Genomic DNA, 21,572 nt, shown 5'->3' with positions numbered 1-21,572 from the left:
CTCATTTGAAAAGCTGCTGGGAACAAGCCTGTTTCACCAAGTCCAATCACTTGGACTGTCTGCCCCTTCAGGACATCCTCACTTGCTTTAGTCTTTCTCTCTTCACCCCAGTGATTACAAATGAAGAGGAAAGCAAAGAACAGAGCAAAGAAATGAACCTGGAGAACAGCTGACAGCACTTTTGCTCAGCACAGTGCACTCACATGGCAGGACACAGGTGCCTACAAAGAGAGGGGGCCTAGAACAACTTGATGCAAACAGTAGCCTTAAGCTACTTGTGTCAAAGTGTCCAAGAGAGTGCAATGGCTTTGAGGAATCATCCAGCAATGTCTCACGATCCCCTGCTACCTTCCTCATTAAACCTCAAACAAAGCTGCAGGGTGTGTTAGTGCACTCCAGCTAGGCTTTCCCATGGGGAGAAGGGAAAAGCTGGAGTCAAAGACAGTGCAAAGGGCTAGATTCAGTGCTAAAACTTGAAAATGGCAATAAAAGGAAAAAGCAGCAGTTGGAGGAGAAACAGGCCCCCTTTTGTCAGCAAGTAGCACACAAAATTTGGCATAGAATGCTGCTGAGATAGTAGTAAAGAGCAAGCAACAACAGCTTTCCCCACAACTGTATACCCTTTTCTCTGAAGGTTGAGCACTTCAGTGGCAGGGATAGTTGCCCAGCCAGCTCAGTGCATCACAAACAGCCACCAGGCTAGCAGGCCAGCTGGAAACGCCTGGAGCAAGCTTTAGAGCCCTCCCAGCACCCGTGGCAAAGACAGTTCCCCTAGGTTCCCAAGTCTGAACATCAGCACACTGAGAACTGAAAGGCAAGGGAGCATGATAGCAGGTTTTGACCTTATAACTTTATGACTGGGATTTCAGTATTCCCATAAAGGGCAGGAAGAGCAGGGAAAAACATGGAAGTGAACCCCTGGTGATCTCTCCTTGAATTCCTGATGTAGCTGAGCAAAGCCCAGGTATCTCCTAAATAAATGCCATTTTAGAGGACACTTTTCTCAGAAGCAAAGCTGAGCTCAGCTGGGGGCAGGATGAACCCTTGGCAAGGAGACCAGTATTTTCAGTTTTTGCACCAAGGACAAAGTCATCCCTGTCTGAAATTAGGCCTAAAAACTTGCTGAAAAATCTTTTTGAAACATCTGCTACTCCTTATAGTAGGAGAATCCAAATTTTGGATTTGAGAGGTCTTTTGGGAGTGGGGTGGGTGTGGACATGACACATGGGGGAAGAGGGAACACACAGGGAGAATCTACTGGTGAGAGACAACTTGTTCTGGCAGCAATAAAAGCATGTGATCTTCATCATAGGTAGGCCATAAAAACACCTGAATCATCCATAATCCTTTAGATATATCTATTTATCAATTATTTTCTCCAACATATTTCACTTCAGTATTGCACTGGTTTCCAGAGAAAGAGGCAGGCCAATTTGCAGATGCTCTTTGTGGTTCTCCAGCCTGCATTTAATTAATTGTGAGTTGCTTTAAGTTATTTAGGACAGTGCTTCTACAGCACATTGCTGAAGTCTGACACAGTTCATGCCTTCCCTTCCCAGAACATGTGCAGAGCTCTCACCTCTAGCCAGCTGTTACCAAAAACCACCACAACCCAGTCTCTGTGCCGACAGTAGGAAATCAGAGACATTTCTTTTCCTCCCTGCTCACCTTCCCCCTTTCCAGCAATCCTTTTCTCCGTCACCTACCTGTTTTAAACCCCTTCAAATAGAGATGTTCATAGTTAATATGTTACATGAGGAAGCCGTGCCAGCTCCTGTGATGGGCGGACAGCTGGGACTGGCTCTCCAAGTCACACCATTAGTCATGGTGCTGACAGCATCAGATGCTCAACTTCTCATGTCAGGAAACAAAGTTACCAACTTATTATTTTTAATAAAATAATTGCTTTAATGCAGTATTTAAAATAATTTTTAACATCTGATCAATAAGATAACAGTACACAAATATGGAAAATGCTGCACTTTACATAAAAAGTAAAGCTAAGCATTTAATAATACAAAACAATTTTGCCCGAAGCCATCAATATCTTGCAAACTATAGTCAAAGTACTGCTTTTCTTATATATATATATATATATGTGCTATATATACATATATAAATAATTTACAGCATTCATTTACTAGATTTGTTTACTACTGTTCCAACAAAAACCAACATAACTGATTCACAACTTTGTGATTTGGGAACCATCTACAGTGGTTCTGACAGTGCAGAATAGTTGTGTGAATAGCTGCTTCAAGTTTTGAAGCAGCATGCCAAGTAACCCTAGGAAGCTTGTTTTTTGTCAAAGAAAAGAAAATTCAGCAGGGAGCCATTCAATAGTTGGTTGGAGCATGGTGCTGATAATGTTCTGCATTCGATCCCTGTGCGGGCCGTTCACTTTAGAGTTGGACTCGATGATCCTTGGGGTAGGTCCCTTCCAACTCAGGATATTCTGTAATTCCGTGAATGCAGTCAGTCTTTCCCACCAGTCCTGGGAAACAGCCATGCTATACAGTGCTGTGTCATGAAAGGCAACATGTTTGGAGCCTGGGGAGAAGGGTGACCCAGAGGGCTTTCCTTCCACCACAAGGCAGTCTTTAACAGCAAGCCGACAATCTTTGAACCTGTTCTAACAGTCTTTATAATCCAGAGTCCTCCTTCTCACTGAATGGGAACAAAGCAACTGTCTAAATACTTTCTATTTGAGAAGCTTCCCTGTTACACCACATTAAAGTATTAAAACAATATTCTAAAGCAGTGAATCCTGTGCTTTGCAAACACTGCTCCTCTCCAAGGAGAGTCTTCAGCTCCAGAGTTTCAACAAATCTCAACTTTTCTCTTTTTTGTAGTCAGTACAGGTTTTGTTAATCTTTCCACATCTGTGTTTAAGTTCAATGCTATTTTTTGTATCCACAGAAAGATAAACTGTTTTTTTCTGTTTACCCTCCCTTTTTAGGATTTTTTTATTCCTTTTATTTTTAGTAACTCCAAATTTTCCATGACCATCTAAGTATGCCCTAGCTACACTGTGTGGTGTACTTCAATAACTGATTTGTCCTCCTTCCCTCAGTAACCTTCTCAGAGGAAAGGCTGAAGGCAATTGAGGCAAAGTGTGGGGTACAAAGGACCCCTCATTCCTTTTACTTGCTATTTGATCTCCACAAGTGAGCATCCAGTAGTAATTCTAAACACAGAAAATTTAAGATGTTGAGTCACACAAGCAATACATTAGCAGTTTTACTGACTGCTGGTTCATGATTAAATACAGTTGCCATGCTATGCTGTGCCATTATAATGATATTTGTTTCCCTAAATAAGATGGGGTTGGAAGGTGGCACTACACATAGAACAGATTTTGCAGACTCTGGAGTACTGAAACAAATGGCATACATAAACTAGGGACACTTATCAAGCCCTCAGAGCTTGTAAGACAGTTCAATGCAAGCAGATAGGTGCTTATGTGTGCAGCTCAGTGTTTTCACTGGTTTACAGACAGATTTAAGCCAAGTATTATTAAAAACCTTACAGGTGCTAAGTTAGGTATTTAATAAAAATGTTTATCTGTAAACAAGAGTTATCCTTACAACGGATCATTTTCCAGAAACTGGAATTTCAAGACAGTGCAACAATGCTTCAATGTTATCTTTGGCAGTAGACAGCACGGTGAAATGCAAGATTGAAATCACTTCAGAAGGGCACGGTACAAGCGTAGAGAATGCTTCATCTCCCTCTCTTGTTCCATGCAGAATATCAAGTCCCTGAGACAGACACGGGTTACTCGTGGACAGAGCATCTGCTTCGTAAGGCTAAAACCTGATGATCCAGCAATTCCATTGCTTTTCAAACCCTAAATGGGGGAGAGAGGAAGAAAAAACCCATCAGAAACATTAGAATTTCATGTAAATATAAGTTTTAACTAAACTGGTAGGATTATAATGCCTACTTGTATAAAACTAGCCCACAGATGTTCAGCTTTCCACGTTGAAAACCAGCAATCCAAAAATCCTTGCAGATTAGATACTGAAAAAGACAAAGCAAGCGCTTGCCAGCTGATGGTTTATTTCAGTCAAAGCAACCACAAAGTTCTTTCTTCCTTTAAAATTATACAAATATGGTAGGATAAATAACTGCCATTTCACTGAAGTCTGCCAAACAGACTTGCACTGAGAAAGCATCAGCCAACTATGAGGAAGGTACTAACACACAGTACCTATGCAGAGCGCCAGGTCATGCACAGCTCTTACTACCATTTGCTCCAGAGGTTTCCATCTCTTCATGAGGAAAACTGTCACTGTGAGTGCACCCTAGCTTTGGAACATGGCCAGGTGAAACTCATCCCAGCCATCATCTGTGCTCTGTCCTTTAAAAGGGCAACAAATACTCAGTGAAAGCATCCAGATATTCAGAACACTGTATCTGAGCCTATCCACCTCAGTCAGCTGCCTTGCTTGGTTATGAAAATACAATTGGTAGGAGATGATGACATTGAGTAGTTTTATATTCAAGCTACTGGAATGAGCAACCCCCACGCTTTCCAAAATGCCCCAAGATTTATTATTAGGGGTGGGGAAGAGGAAGATTACCATGAGCTGCACAATAGACTGGCTACTTATCTTGGAGCCAATCTGTGCTGCACAGCCAGTCTCTTATCACTACTGGAGGGTTCTTGGTAATGAATGTAATTTGTACAAATACGAGTGCTCAGTCTCTGTAACTTCAGCAGGGCAATGCCTGCCAGCATCAACACCGCTTGGAGATGGTGTTGCTTGGATGCAGTGTTAACTATATCAATTCTTACCCTAACACTCTCTGCAAGACTCCAGCAAAATGACTTCGCCCACTTTGCTTAGAGAAATCTGTTTAAACCCCCCATTTATTAGAAATGACTACCAGTGCTGGACTACATATAGCAGCAAATGCTACTGTTGTTAGGGTGGAAGCATTGAAATTTATTAAAAATATAAAGAGATTCACCAGAGAGCACATGCTAGCCACAGAAAACCCAGGGCACATTGCAGAAATGGAAGCTGTATTTTTTTACAAGCAGCACGCAGGGTATTCAGCACCATTTCATTTGCTTTACAGTCAATACAATTAAACACTATGAAATGCCATCATTTGAAACTTTCAGTTTGTTAAATGGCTCGGAACAAATGCATGCGTGGGGAAGACTGCTGGCCACATTGCACAGAGGGCACTGCTGTCCTGGTAAGACACAAAAGGGTCACAGTTCAAGTTTGTCATATGACAACCCTGAAGGATCCAGGGAAAAGATAGCTCTGCAATGCAGCTGCCAGCACGGGTTGAAAAGGAGGTCAGTCCAACAGGATGCAGCAGAAGGCCCGAGGCAATGTTATAAATGAAACAAACCCCAAGGGTTTTCAGTAACCCAACAGCAATGTCCTTTATAATTCAAAGAACTTTATTGAGGTGAAAGCATTTTCTCTCTAAATAAGTCATTAGACTGGAAGTCTTACCTTTAAAAAGACACCAAACAAAGCCACCTCAGTCCTGTTCACTCTTACAAAAGGGGAGACAGACGGCACAAATCAACCAGCCTGCTTTGGAAGCTGCTGTAGCTGCAAGATGCTACAACAGGGAAGAAGCACCAAGCTGCCTGAATTTGAGTCAGAGTTATGGATTTGTTTATTCTTAAATTCCTACCCATCATGCTCAGTGCAGAGACATAAAGCGATATTATGCTGTAATACCACATCCAAAGTCAAAGCTTGTCCTGGGCTCCTGTTTACTAAGACAGCCATTCACAGCTCTAAGTTTCCCACAGCATCACTCTGGCATATTAAAGCTACTGAGCATGGAGTTTCAGGGGCCAGGGAGATCTTTGACAACCAGCAGCTCCTACCACAGGGAGGTCTTCGACAACCAACAGCTCCTACCACAACCAACAGCTCCTACCACTTTAAAAGAAAGTGTCCTTCTCTCAAAGTACATGTTGGTTTAAAATTAAAGAGGCCAACAGACAGCCTAGGTCATTCCAGTCCAGATAGGGACCATGCTGAGGAACTCAGTTAAAGTGAATCTCTGCAGTGCTGAGCACCATCTCCTGTTAGCTACTGTCTTCCACAGTTGTATTGAAACACTGTTTTTTCCTGGTTTGGTTTTGGAACTTGGACCAAGCATTGGTCCAAGATCTGCACATCCCAAAGAATCATCACAGACCCCTCTGTTAATGTCCAAGTCTTTACTTATGAAATGCCAAGCTCTGAGCTCTCAAGCTGACACAAGTGACACTTTAGGGAGGGTCCCCTGCTGCTCCACTTCAGCAAATTCCTATTGGGCAGGAGGTCAACCTTGTCTTGACTAGGCAACAGTCAATAATCCTCTCCTTTAGATCTCACATACCCCTTCCTCAAAAGCACAAAACTTTTGAGACTTGAAAAACACCAGCTCACTCCTTGCTCCCAGACATCTCCATTATGCTCCTTCCATTTGGGCAGCAACCACTTGTGCCTTGCTGTTTTGGGGGATTCTTCACTGCTAGTCTTCAGCACACCCCAAGACAGCTTTGTCTGTTTCCAGGGGAATAGTGCTGCTTTTCAACCAGGTCACAGACAAGTTCAAAGATAAACAAAGAGAAAATGCATCCCTGTAGAATCAGTTCTAACAAAGGGTACTGCAATCAGCTTGCATCCCCCTTCTGCAACATCTGATTATTAGTGCTCTAACTAGCAATTTCTTTTTTTCTTGCTCTTTTTTTGTTTGTTTGTTTGTTTTTTTGTTTGTTTTTTGTTACCTTGAAGTTCCCACCTTTCAGTAAACCCTCACCACCCTGCCTTCCTTCCAGAAGGGAAATGACAGAGACATGCAGCCCAGGAGGGACAACTACCAGTGTAGATTCTACCAGTCTGCCTGGGTATCACAGCTGACCGACCCTGTTTGTAAGCCAGGTGAGGCACTACAGCAATGTAAACTGCATCACTGTAAACTGAGACAACAACTGGCTTAAAATCAGCCCCAGGAGGTCACAGCAGCAGCAGTCCTGCTTTTGAACTGTCCTCAGAACTGAGCCCAAATCAGCACCTTTTCCACAGCAGCACACTGTCACCCTTAGAGCCTTTTATAAACACCTGACAGAGATCAATTACACTCACTTGGCAGGCAGAACCCATTGTGGTGCTCCTGCTGTAGCCCCAAGCTGTTGAACAGCCAGTTTCATTCAGAGGTTGCTCTGGAAACCTGTTTAAAGATCTCTAGAGCTCTCTCCAGTGGCTGGATGGAGAATGAAATACCAATTCTCTGACAAGGCAAGAGTGAAGTTAATACAGAGCCACCACTCCCACCTTACTTCTAGTCTGCAAGGTATCTGGAGCTTGGCATCTGCAAGTTTGGATCATGGATACCAACAAGGATTTCAAAAGTGCTCAGAGCTATTCTGCAGGCCCTGACACAAAGCTCATAGAGGTCCGCAGACATCTCCCCCCCCACCAAGTTCCAGTCAGGTTCGTTCCTGGTGAAGTACACGCTCCCTTCCCAAATTCAACCAAAATTCAAAATTTTAAACTCTTGGGAGTGAGACACTTTAAAGGAGAAAAGTACTCAGTCAAATGTTTAAAAGTCAAGCCAAGAGTTCTCATTTCAATTTTTGGTGTGGCATAAACCTATCACAGGCCCAGAGCCAAGATCCCAAGAGAGCAAACTGTTATAGCAGCTCTGCTGCACATAATAAAAATACCACCAGCAGAAGGAAGCAAAGTCATGAGACATTTTTCAATGACATCCCCAAACACTGAAAAATGCCAGCTGTGTGCAGCAGAGGTGTTGCTGAAAGGTGGTAAGAGCACCTAGTGAATTGAAGCAAAAGCTTCCAGGTTCAACCCCCATCTCAGTCACGTGTGGTCACGCTGAGATCAGGGATATCTAGTGTATGCAGTACTTGGCTCTCAGCTGTAAAACACAGAATACATTCCTTTCTCATAGGAAACAAGGGTTAAAAAACCACCGTGTTAACATACTGTGTTCAAGCACTTACCTGAGTCTCCTCCAGCAGCCAGGGGGAAAGGAACAGACCCTGGCAAAATTGTGACCTTTTTGCTCGTACACACAAGTGCCTAATGTAGGCCAGAGAAAGCAAAGTGAAAGAAGTTGACAGCAGTCTGGTGGCAAGCCAGCCTACTGATGCTGCCTATTATAACAAACCTTGGTCTGACAGAAATACTCCCACATTCACAACACTAAAGTATTAGATGACTCAGTATTTACAGGATTCTTTTTTTTTTTTTTTTTAAAGTTGATTATTTTAGGTTGGGGTCTGGGGATTTTATTTTTCTTTTAACCTTACAGACCATTAGGGTAGCTCAAGCCAATGGCTGAAAGACTCAGATCTCTATATCCAGACTGCTTCTTGTGCAGCTGAAAACAAACGTGTATTTATGATGTTATCTGCAGCCTACAAAAAAGCCTCACAGAGCTGTCAGATCTATATAATAGAAAACTCCATTCAATTACACATTTTTCTTCAGATTTCATTGCAACATTCCTACAAGTCTTTTCAAATGTAGGCAACAACATGTTTTACATATTGAAACAAATTACTGTGAATGCAGTGTCAGTTTATTCACTATTATGCCCAAGATTCATGTACGCATGTCACTTCTTATGGGTACATCAGATGCTTAATCTGTACCTGGAGGTAATGAATCCTATACAAATATGTCATGTTAGTTAACAGAAAATTATTAAGCTGAAATTTTCTGGCTCTTTGCCACATCATTTTAAGCAATGTATTGTCAACTAAATTATAAATCTCTTGACCCTTCACATGTCATCAACATTTGTGCATTACCAATATGTTCAGCCTAAAGCTACAATGCAATTAGTCATTTAAATTGCAGATCTCTTTCACATATAAGAAGAATTAAGTTCATCTCTAGCACAGAGAAGGCACGATATGGGCCAATGAACTGTATTTCTGAAGTCTGTGAATGGCAGTTGAGAATATTTTTGCCTATTTACATGGGGAAAAAATTCAGATCAAGTGTATAGCCTAGACTGACAGGCACCAGGAAATTCAGCACAGAAACTGAAACTCTTTAGCTGACAGAGCTGTGCTTTGTTAGGTCTTGAAACAGGTAACTAAGATGCTGAAGACATTTTATAACTTCAGTAACTTTTAGCACCCTTCTTCCCCAAAGGTATGACCATGTCATAGACACTTCAGCTGTCCAAAAGCTTAAATAAGAACCAGAAATTTAAATCAAGAGTCTACATACATTAAGCATATGCAAAGTAGAAAAAACCTCACCCTCCAGTATCACTTAATACCTATGGGCTGGGGGAAGGGGTGACAAAGATAGAAAGAGACACAGAGAAAGTGAGGGAAACCACTGAAGTGTAGAAACAGATTCTGTAGCCTTGTAATGAACACCTACTTATATATGTGGCCCAATTTGAAGTGGTTGCTTTTAAATTAATATTATGCAGCTTCGAAGAAAATACTTTAGCAGACTATCATGTACCCATGCCAAAGACCAGACAGTGGCTCCACTGCACAGAGAGCTATCATTTGCTACAGAACCAATTCATGCCTTTAAATTCACACTTAGACACAGTCATGTCCATAACACCAATACTGAAACTGATGAATTGTCCTAGTGTTCCCTCATCAGAAGAACTTATGGCCAAAAAGAGTGGCAGTAGCTTCTACAGTTGCTACTTACAAGAGCATAAACCCCTTCTGGAAATAAAAAATAAAATAAAGTAGAATAAAATAAAATAAGTCATTGGATTGTCACACACCAGAAAAAGACAAATCATGTCTCTCCCCTAGCTACTTGGAAGAGTTGGGTTTACTTCCATTCTGCAGAAAGGACTTGTTGCTCAAAGGCTTAGTTCTTCCTCAGACAACCTAAAGAACATTTCCAAAGCTCAAACAAGCACCATGTACAGAATATGTTTAATCGATGTGCATACCAGCATCCCAAAGTTGTAAAGCAAGAAGGGTAAGTTTAAGTCCTACTAACAATGATCAGATGTGGCAGACACAAGAGAAGATGACAAGCTCATTTCCTCCACCCACAGTCATACTAAAAATGGAACAATGACCACTGTGGTAAACAAGGCATTTCTTCCATTTTTGCTTGCCAAACTTCTTTGCAGAAGGAGAATGCAAGTGTGGACTGCTGTATTAGATGTGCACAACCCTGGAAGTTATCACATTATTTCAGTATGTTGGCCAGGGCTAGGAGTTCGACAGAAAGGGAGTATTTGAATGGCTCTGCACTGACCACAGCATATCAGCTGCATGATTTACTAATGTAGCAACTACTTGCAGTAGTTTACGCTTCCACAGCAAAGCCAGACTAGCTGTGACGAGGCAAGACCCACACTCACTAACAGAGCAGCCAGTCTTGGCAGGGGATAGAACAGACACAAGCAGTACCTGGAAAGAGGAATTTCCTTTGTCATTGGATCTGGCAAAAAGAAAGGAAAGACATGAGATGTACAACCCTGAGTCAGTCAGTGGAACCAAACTGGGAGAAAGCAAGTGAAGAACTCAGCACCAACAGCAGGAGAGACTGCATCACTTTTAAGTACTTAAGGTGTTATCATGGAGCCGGAAAAGCAATGCAAAGCAAGTGTTCTACCCCAAAAAATTACACAGAAGTACTGGTATTCAACTAAGTTTTCCTATACAAAGTAGAAGAAGGGCCTGACCACAGTATTCAGATGAAGACCATAAGCGTAACAGCCAGTTTTCTGAGTCTTCTCTCAGAAACATTTGTAGACTTTTTTCCTCCCTGGTGCATGATTCTGCACAAATGAATACAGAGCTCTTGGTTCAAGGCCAAAGATGACTTGCACCCAAGAAATCTCTGAATAGAAGGAAACAAAGTTTAAGGACTCAGAACCGTAGTCTTCAAACTTCTAAGATTCCCGTTACAGTGGAAATGAGAAAAAGCTGTTTCCAAAATGGCTTTGTCAACAGAAAAGCAGTAAAACTTAATAAAAAATATAAAAAATCCTTGACTATTTATCAGCATTGAAAACATTATGGGGCGTGTTACCAACCAGTAAAAGCTATGAAACAGAACAATGAATTGGGAAAATGAGTCTGTGGTTTCAAGTTTACTTTTTTCATATTTGTTTTAGAAGTGTCCTCCCTTCCCAAGATGAGTTACTTTTCAATTCTTCCTACCCTTTAATTCATTACTGTTTACCACATGCCCTCAAACTAGGGGAGGAGGAGAGGTGGGTAACAAATGCACAAACCCCAAGACACATATAAATGGAATCCAAAGGCCTCTCCTATTCATTCTATCCAAAAGTGTCCAGAGGGATAAGAATGAGAGAGATGAAGATATTGCCACCTCTGGATTACAAGTAGCACCAATTAACACATTTTCACAACAGAGGGATTTTCTTACCAAGGCTTTCTCAAATTGCTCTTTCTGAACAATACCATTCAAATGTTAAGTTGCAGTGAAGAGAACATGCAAAACTACCCAAACTAGTGTTTCCAACAAGAAAGGAAAAAGAACTCCCATTATACTGCTGCCTTTTATTTTTTTTAATTAGGCCTAGAGCATTAGCCTTATTTTTTCATTCCATGATCATCATGGATTTGTCCCTACTGCTATTTCAACTTTCAAGATACATAAGCAATCATGGCAACATATAGATTATTCTTTTTATATTGCTTTTAGATCCAAATTAGTTGCCAGGCACTCCTCTGGACAAGAGCCTCTTTCTGTACTTGTTACATTATGAGGTGATGAGGCTGCTGGCAAGCAGGCTTCTAGCTGGAAAGCACATGCTTGTGTCACCACATGTTCTAGCTACCACATTAAAATGACCCATAATTGGTCTCCTGGAAAGACCAAGTAAAGCACAATTTCAGACTTAAAAATAAGATGAACGTGCAGGAATCATGTGCTCAGCTATCTTGGGAAAAAGACTTTTCAGAAGAGGAGCAAAGCCCAGTGCTGGTGTGTGGAGAAATAGAAAACCTTGGGCTGAAAAATCATCCCAGTTAAACAGAGATACTTATTTGTGGATAAGTCAGCATACCATGCTCCCTAAAATGCTGGTTTAAGACCTTCACATTTACTGCAACAGCAGGCAGCAGATCCAACCAACCCAGTCTGCTGAACTGAACTTTCCCAGTATCCATTACATTCTGGTACTGAATAAAGAAAGGCAAATAGACGACAAATTTGCTTACAGAGTTTCACTTTTTTAATACATACTGTAACTGATTATTTCTTCCCTGTCTGCCCAAATACATTAGGGCTTTGGTTTGCGTCAATAATTGCTTGAAACAATTCCTTTCCTTTAATCATTGCAGTAGGCAACCATAAAAAGAAGCTGTACAGAGCTGACACAGTCATAGGAGACACAAACATTGTACAAAGAACATTATCCAAAGAAAGTTGAAGTTGTAGTTAAAATCTTAATCCAGTTAGCATCAGTGATTTCACTCAATAATGTTAAATATCATTCGTATTTAGGAATAACTTCTTCCATTGTACATGTCTACCACGTTATCAGTCTTTAAAAATAAAAATAATAAAAATAATAAAAAATGTCACGGGAGTATTGTGCACAGATTTACTTGCCATTGCACAGTCTAGAAGTTCTGACATTTAAGATTATTTGAGAGTAAAGCTCTCTGTATTTTGTCTGTATTTGCAATTTGAAATGAAAAAGCACATCCTGCCTGGTTAAATTATTCTCAGACAGGTTGCCCAAAAAGATGATTTTAAAGATGCCCAAATGTGTATCAGCCTAAGGCCATATTGTACTTGCTTTCAGTTTCAAAGACCTCCTTTCATCTCTGAAGAATGGAATGTTGTTTACTGCTCAGGATGTTTTGCCATGTTATCATGAATGTATTACAAATGTTCTGCTTCTTGAACTAGAGAGTGTTTGTCAAAACCATTCTTTATTCTACATGAGAAGTCTTAAGCCTTTTATAAATCCTGCTTAGATATATTGGGACACTTAAAAACATTTAAATCTAAACATCCTTCTCAAGGATTGCTATCCTGCATAATTTCACAAAATAGAAAAAAAAAAAAGTCTGCAGAGAAATGCTTTCCAGTAGCATGAAGCCTAAGAACTAGGCACTGGAATGTGAGCTTGCATGCAAGAAACAAAAATAGTTTCACTGTCAGAATTACTTTCACCTACTGCCCTTACAAATCAGTCTGTATGGCAACCATATGAGAAGTTGCTTAAAATACATCAGGTAAATTTGTGACAATGGAACGTTATCAAGGTTTATGGTCAGTTTTAGGCGTGCCGTGTCCACATTCTTTTGAAGTGGCAAAGTAAACAATGGATAACCAGCTTTCAACAGCAACACTGTTATCTGTCTCACATAATCTCATGAAGCTTTTAATAAAGCAGACATACCACAGATGATGAGAAATAACTGAAAAGTACTTAACAGGCAGACTTGTTAAATATTCAGAAACAAATCCGACAATAATTACAGAAAACCACTATGAAGAACAGGAATAGTAACCCGATAGAAGCTTGGGGGAAGATGAGAAAAGGATGGGGGAAACTGTTCTTGTGCTAGACTGATTTTTTCAAGTTTTTCCAGTGGTATTAAAAAAAAAAATAACCATACATTTAGCTTCATGTGAAAGTGCATTAAAAAAACTTCAAAGAAGAGAAGAAAAGCTGCTCAAAAGCTGTGAACGCTGCTTTCTGCAGCTTGTTTAGAGAAAGATTGCTTTCCCTCACTTGTGGTTAACAGGGAGTATTCAAAGACCTAATTTTACATCCCTGTCAGGGAAAAAAATAAGTTAAAAATTCACTGAAACAAGTCTATCTCACCTGCTTAGTGAGGCCTCTTGTCACAGTCCAGATGAAGAAGAAACCATGGGACAGCTGCCACCACTATCTCAGTTACAATGCAAATAACTGAGGACAAGGTTCTCCCAGACTCTGCTATGCTAAAATGACAGAGTATTTTCAATCCCACCATCTATTTAAGCTTCCCAGACAACAACAGTGAAAAAGACTGAAGGTTCATCAGAAAGGACAACTTTACCACAACTGCGTCCACACAAGAGTTACTTTCCAGGCTCCTGATCGTTGTGATTATGTCAGGGCAACCAGCCTTTCACTTGAGCAATATCAAGGCTCCATGATAGAGGGGCAAAACTGGCTGTAACACCAATTTCTCCCATCTCCAGCAAAAATGATGACCTTACTATTCAGCACATTGAGAGATTTGCTCAGAAAAGGTTTGTTAAAAGCACTTTCAGTATCCAACATGAGCCACAGAAGATGACCTGGCTCATTGCAGGAAGTGAATGGTCTAGCTTTACTGACTTATTTACTGCTTTCAGGAAGAACCTAGCCAAGGTGAACTCACAGAATATTTGAGAAAAGTCCCTATGCATTGTGCATGGATTAATGTCCACAGTCAAATGTCAAATCAAGAACCATTTCAAAAGCCATCCAAACCAGGAACTGTGAACTCACCTAAGGAGTCATGACAATTGCCCACTGTGGAAGGCCACCACAGCTTGGTTACCCTCCACTATAGATGGGAATTTCTCTGAGTCATCATTTCATTTAGTCCTTTACACACAGCACTCTTACGTGGTCTTTCCTTTAACACACAATTACACACTCCCATCAAATTTACCAGAAACAATCCTTTCAAGCACCTAACACACAAACTAGGTTTCTTACAGAATGCAACAAACTATTTTGTGTGAGAGAATTCACACTTCTTCCTACAGGGAAAGATAAATGTAATTCAGTATGAAGATTAACACCATGCAAGTCATTACAAGCCAGGTCTGTACCTCGAGCCCAGATCCAATGTTCAACGAATCCAATGGTCTTTTCTTCCTTGGTCCAATGGCTGCCAAAGCTGTGAGGTTGGCTTCTCTTTGTTGCATCTGTGCTAATTCCAGCTGCTGCATCTAATTTAAAAAGAAAACACCTACATTAGTTATGACACACATTATGTTAAATGTTCTTTTTAGAGCTGTTTCAGATAGCTCTGTAGCTCCTTCAGAAACAATGTATTTCACAGCATCTCTCCCCTCTTTCTGGTCACTTCTGACAAATAAGGTTTGTTATTTCTGGTTAATGGAAAATCTTGGTCTGAACTGGTTTATGAAACTGGATTAGTATTAAATTTGAAGTTACCAGGCTATGTGACCTGGTTTTATTCTTATTTCAAAATCTCAATTCCTTGCCTATCAAGCAAGATACCCAATTTCCCCTACCACCTGAACTCAACACTTAATATTGCATTTGTGAAACATTGTACTACCCAATTTAAGAGGATGCTGCTGTTTGACTGCTAGTCTTTATTTTCCCAGTATATATTTGAATGTTCAAGAACATCTGAAGCAAGGCAGAGATACACTGCATGTTTATTTTCACTCACCTCCAAAACTGTTGAACACTAAGAAATTATTAAAAACAACCTTCACCTGGGTTAGGTAAACTTGGGATGGGATAGAAACCCACAGTAAAGAGCATTAAAATAAAATTTTTAAAAAAAAGTTTTATTCTTGTATTTTGAGATACATTCTATTCAATAATTATTGATGCCAGCTGCTCTGGAGTTCAACCCAGTCAAGTCTGCTGACAGACTTACTGTCTTAGATCAGCCATCCTGCTAATACAAACACACTGCTTCCAGATCCACCAGCTGTCCAACTTGGAGCATGGGTGGAGAAGGTTTTCCAAACATAAACCTCTAGGTGATGTCAGCCTGGGGATGGTCTCACCTGCAACTGTAGCCCATGTCCTCCCCTAAGAAGATTAAGACTAAGAAGATTGCTCAGATGGGGATTCTCTGCATGGATGGTGTGCATATCTTAAAAAAACTGAAGTACAACCATACCATGGGTGGGAAAGCATCCAAATCTCCTCCACTCCCCCACCATAAACCCAGTGAATTACCTGGACTTCCTCACCCAGTCAATACAGATACCTTGCTTACCAAGCTTGCAACACTATGATTTTGCTTGCTTTTCAGCTCTCAGAGATCCCACTTGGAGAGGAGAAGAGCAGGTGATAACAACTGAGCTTGCAACTGAGCTTACATGGTGTTAAGTCCCCTACTTGCTGCAACTTAAATAAAGAAGAATCCACAACAACGAAATACTTTGGGGTTCATGGGGAGTGTTTTGGGGGTGAAAGACTTTGGCTGGGTGGTTTCTAGGTGGGTGGTGTTACAAGCCTTATTTTACATTATATAAGTAGAATTTAGTGATGGTGGCAGCTTCACATCAGATACTACAGCAACTAGGCTATTTAAATAAAAACAGTATTTCAGGGCAAGATTCCTAAAAGGACAGTGTTCCCCAGAAGACTCAGGGTTTTTCAGCAGAAATCAGGGTGAGTGAGATTTTAACAAATATGCTGAGAATAAAGTTTTCAGGGGGTTTGTATGTTTCAGTTTTGAAAACAGCACTATTTGCAAGTCATCTTTGATCACCCAATGTAGACTTTTATTGTAGTAGTACTTCTTCATACAGCAGTATTTCTTCAAAGCTAGACACCATCCTTCACTTACCATGCACACTATTCTTGCTTTTGTGTGCAGTGTACACAATTAAAACCTTATTTATCAAAATTTACTTAATTCAGTCAGTTTGTTTTTATCCAAATATACAGGATTGCTTTCAGGAATACTTTACACACTATGAACTTTCAAACTACTGGTATTTTGCAATTGTCTGAGGTTAACTCCAGTCAGCTTACTAGCATAAAATGTTTAGGATAAATTTTCCTTTAATCTCATATATAGAGTAAATCTCATATCTTTATATTCAGTAACACACTTCAGCCAATAAGACATGGGGGAAAGTGAAAATAAATTAAAAGAAAAATTTGAAACTTTGCAAACTGTGAAAGATTAAGGCAGCAGCAATAAAATGCTTAGAGTAAGCCTTAAATCTCAGCAATAAAATGCTGAGATTTTTGGCAGAGTCACGTGCTGACTTCCAGCTGCCCAGGCCTCCAACACCTGGAGCCACCCCTCCTTACAGGCAGCTATGGAGAGTCCCTGCAGAAGTAAAGCACTCCTTCCTGCCAGCAGGGAGGAAGTTCAGCCATCACAATGGTCACAGGTACACCACAGTCTTCTTGCCATGAGAAGGGGCACTGCAACATGCCATGCACACAGCACCCCTCTGGGGAGAGATTAAACTCCTAAAGGCTCCAATGAAAAAGAAAACCAGAAGGGGAAAGGTGATTTGCTTTAATTAAGGAACCATTACACTCAAAGTAAAACAACTTTTAAAACCATTAAACTTAAGACAATGCAAAACAAACCAAAAGCCTTTATTAGTCCAACTGGGTGCTTCCATCCCTGGGAACCACTGGAAAACACATCCCCCTTCCCTCTCAACCCTACAAAACACACACTAACCAGCATTACTGCACTTAGACTTGTCAAAAACGTGTGGCTGCTGAACACCTGTGTCTTGAAGCAGCATTGAAATAAGCCCCTCTCTCCTTTTCACAGCTGCTGTTGATGGGCAGCCATGGCCAAGTGTGACAACAAAAGGCAGAGCTATGAATTAAATACCAAGAGGGCTTTGGGTTGGCATCAGCACAGGGTGGAGGGGACTGGGCAAGTGGAGGCTCTCTTGGTGGAGCATCAGGATGCTGCTCTGGTTGAGGACTGGGCAGTGCCTTGGCACCATCACCAATTACCCCATGGAATTCTACTGGACCGAGTGTGCTGCTGGCACAGACACACTGCAGGAGGGAGCAATGCTGCTGGAGAGCAGTGCTGGCAGAGGTAAAAAAGGAGGGAATGACACTTGGGAGACTGTATAAAAAAAGATGTGCTTTCTAGAAACAGAACTGATGTATCTTCCACCAGGCAGTTTCCAAGACAATGCTGGAATCACACATCATTATCAACATCTGCTCTCCCCAATACATTTTCCACCTCCCAGCTAGTCAAAGGATTTTTCAAATCATGAAGAATCTCACCAGGGTTTGAAGCAAAAGAAGAAAAAAAATCGTAGTCTTGTTGCGTTCTACACATCTCAGGGATTTTTCTGAGAACATAATTAAGACAAATGAATTTAAACACTCAATTTCTATAATGGACTCAACAGATCCCTGTTAAGCGATATGGGCAGGCATCCAAATTACCCTGCCGAAGCCAGCAAAATCATCTTTTCATCAAGTTTTGTTCCATTAAAAATTGCAGATTAAATGTCTAAACATTATGTGAGCAGTTAAAAGCACAGGATAAGGAGAAGACAGGCAGATAATGTCAAGGGATACCCGAGGATACTGGCTGGCTAACTACTGCCAGATTTTCCTAAACAAGATTAGGAAAAAGAGCAAGAGGTGACTGTGTGGAGTCAAATTTTTCTTTAATGGTTAGTTTTGTAGCATGTAAGTTAGGGAAGAAGGATCACTGCATAAGGGGCAGCAAAAGTGGTAGATACACTTTATTAAAATATAACACAGAGAAGCTGCATGGTTTCCCTTCTAGAGGTCAGTTTTATTAACATTGCTGTCTTTGAGTATGATAGGATACAAAGAGAACTGTCACACCCAGGTGAAATCATACCATCATACTCATCTTGACAACAGATTGATCTTCTTCCTTGAAGACTGAAGTGTGTGATGGCAATTCCAGAGGAGCAGGGGGGAGCTGCCCCATATGTTGGACCTCCAAACTAGCAGGCTGCCCCTCAACCTGACCTACTTAGTCTGCTGAAAGATGCTGCTCTTCCATCACAACACAAGAACCCAACACATGCTCTATTCAAAATTCATTCCCCAAGAAGGGCAATAAGAGGGGGTGGGTTCCAGGCAAGTGGCAAATGAATGTTCATGCTTCCTTCCCCCCTTTCCGATTTCACATATGCTAAGAATTGCAGTACAAAGAGTTCTAAAAACCTGTGTATAAAGATCAAATTGCTATGAAAACGTCTCAGAACTTGTAAAATAGACTTTGTTGCTGCTGGCCTTTTTAATAATAAAAATAGGGTTTAAAGTCTGGTCTTGCAGCAAGCAGGAATCTCTAGGGTGACACAATAACCATTTTAGTTAATCTGACCTGCAGCAGAAATCAGGAAATAAGGTACGTTTTAAAGTCCTTCCTTATAGTGAAATGGCATTTGCAGCATGGCTGTAATCACACAGAATGAAAGGTTTTAAAATTGACCTCTCTGTTCTTCACTCAATCCTCTGAGAAAAGTATTTTTTTTCCTGCTCACAGAAACTCTCTCATGTCTCACACACCACATTTCAGAAAATACGCAAAATCTATTTTTACTGTTACACAACGACATTTTTGAGGCACTTTAATATTAAAAAATAAATTTCAAGTTGTATAAGACGACAAGAAGTACTTCACCTATAAGATGCTGAAACTTTTACTTAAAGCAATACTGCAGACTGGTTTTAAACCCTTTTGGTTACAAAGTACATGATAATGTGGTTGCCTGTCTTATCAGAGCCTCAATAATGCAAGTTATGCAAATCTTAAGGCTTTCCCTAGAGAAAGAATATCCCTTAAACACAACTGATGAAAAGTATACGCTGCTATAAATAAACTAATTCACAGCAGCTAATCCATGATGTGTACAGCAGAAGGTGGATGTATTATCAAAGGTGGGGGAAAAAAAGAGTGTTATCTAGCTGAATACAAGTTCACCTTGGAAAAAAGAGTAGATTAAAGTCTTTGTGTCTGGTCACAAAGTCCCCAGGACAGGATTCAGATATTTGATATAAGCTTTCATAGAGGACAAAGTACATGAAACATTTGCTCTCTAGATCCTCAAAAAACGGATTTACCAGGGAAGGTTTTTCTACAAGTAGAGATGAGATCACTGGTCTTAGCCAGGGCTCCCAGAGCAGTAACAGGACTGAGGTTAAAGAAAAGCCAGACAGGCAGCCCTTGTCCAGCAGATGACACGCCAGCATCGTGCTGGCATGAGAAATTCATACCACTGTCTGCTTCTGCAGGCACTTCAATGTACAAAGTACTAGGAAACAAATCTGAGGAGCAGAGTAAAGAAATCTCTCTTCGTTTGAACACTAGGAACTTATGCCTGGGGAAAAAAAAAGCCAAAAAATTGTCTTGGCAATGCAGTAATAAATAAATACAGCCCCATGAATGTAAATGAGCTCAGAAAAAATGCTGGCAAGACAGATGTGGCTAAACACCACAATTTTGGACTTGGTTATAATTAATATAAGAGAAATACTTAAAAGTACATGTACAAGATACTGGGTTTAATATTAAGTAAAAAGTGGGGATGTCTCCAGATATGACATTACAGGCAGATGGAGTACAGGACAGATTAAATAAATATTTAAACTAACAGAAGAACTGGCAGGAAAGGAAACCAGGGAAGGCTGAAGACAACTTAATGTATGCCTAAGGGTTATGTGTGTTATCCAGCAATAAGTACATCAGGAGTAATAAAAGCACTAAAGTAGATGAACAAGAATTTTTATAAGACTTGCAGAGGATGAGGGGGGGAAAGAAAGGACTATAGGCACACAAAAGAGACAGAAGCTCCCAATCCTATCAGCTCCCTCAATACAGAAACTAAACAATAAATTAACAAATAGTAAAAGTCACAGAAACTGTGACCAAATTTCAATGTCTACCTTTTCTAGTTTGCATCTGTCAAAGAGAAACCTCAGGACCTCTCTGAGCCTTTTACTGCCCTTTACTGTGTATTTTTAATGAACTAAATACTGAGATACCTTTTTAATGGGTCCACTTATACCACTGAAATGACTTTTCTCTTTTTTGTATCCATTCTCTCTTTTTGACCAGCTTTTTCAAGCAAGGTTTCACTGGGTTTCATTATGTGCTCTGTTTAGTGCTTTGAAAGTTGTCTACTGCTCTCAGTCACTTCTCTCTTCATTGTCTTTGGAAGAAAGAACTGCAATTTTTTTCACATTCCCTTTAAGCATTTTAAGGAACTTGAGAAGAAAATGAAAAATAAACCTTAAAATCTGCTTTCAATCCCAAGCCTCTCACACTGGTTGTCATAAAGCTCAATGAGCATTACTGCCTCCAGCCTCTACCTTTCCTATACAAAATTTTCTGCCCTACAGGTTGAACGCAGCTGAATAGCAGACTTCTCATATGGGGGACATTCTCTGAGGAAAACTGACACTTGGAGGCTGCATATTTAAACATTTACCATCCTCTCCTCTTGCCTATAATGCAATTTCTCTTCTTGCAATTGCTCCCTTTCAAACTGTTTTAATTAGCCATACAATTAGTTTCCACTGACTTTTCCCTCTGTTGTAATTTAGATTTAACAGCAGAAAGGCAGAATAGCATGCACTGGTTTGAAATGCAGCCCTGACTTAGAGCTGTATTTAGTACTGTAGATTTCTTTCAGGTTAATATCCCACATACCTGCTTCAGTGGCAGGACAGGCCCTACCGTAGCTGTGTGCCCCAAGACCAGTGCTTTGCCTGTCTAAGAGGTTGCAATTAAATGTTCTGCAGAACAACAGAACAGTTTTCCAGGACACCCACAAAGTAATCTACTCGTAGGAGGAGGGAAAAAAATGGCATTTTGAGTTGATATTTCCTAATATATAATTAACTCCACATGAGGAAAAAAT

The 21,572-nt window shown here is 40.5% G+C and overlaps 1 protein-coding gene across 1 annotated transcript in view; it reads right to left on the bottom strand.

Annotated features, from left to right (window-relative positions):
* Window positions 1-2,006: 2,006 nt before the first annotated feature.
* Window positions 2,007-21,572, bottom strand: part of TAF4B (TATA-box binding protein associated factor 4b) — a 70,849-nt gene continuing 51,283 nt past the window's right edge. The window contains exons 14-15 of the mRNA XM_058812886.1: window positions 14,790-14,909; window positions 2,007-3,850 (exon numbers count right to left, since the gene is read on the bottom strand). Coding sequence (XP_058668869.1) covers window positions 3,686-3,850; window positions 14,790-14,909 — 285 coding nt within the window. The 3' untranslated portion in view covers window positions 2,007-3,685. The remainder of the gene's footprint in view (window positions 3,851-14,789; window positions 14,910-21,572) is intronic.

Source organism: Ammospiza caudacuta, chromosome 1 (assembly GCF_027887145.1).
Source record: "Ammospiza caudacuta isolate bAmmCau1 chromosome 1, bAmmCau1.pri, whole genome shotgun sequence".
In the NCBI taxonomy this organism is placed as follows: domain Eukaryota; kingdom Metazoa; phylum Chordata; class Aves; order Passeriformes; family Passerellidae; genus Ammospiza; species Ammospiza caudacuta.
The sequence above is the reverse complement of the archived record's forward strand: the minus strand, read 5'-3'. Positions and strand labels throughout refer to the sequence as shown.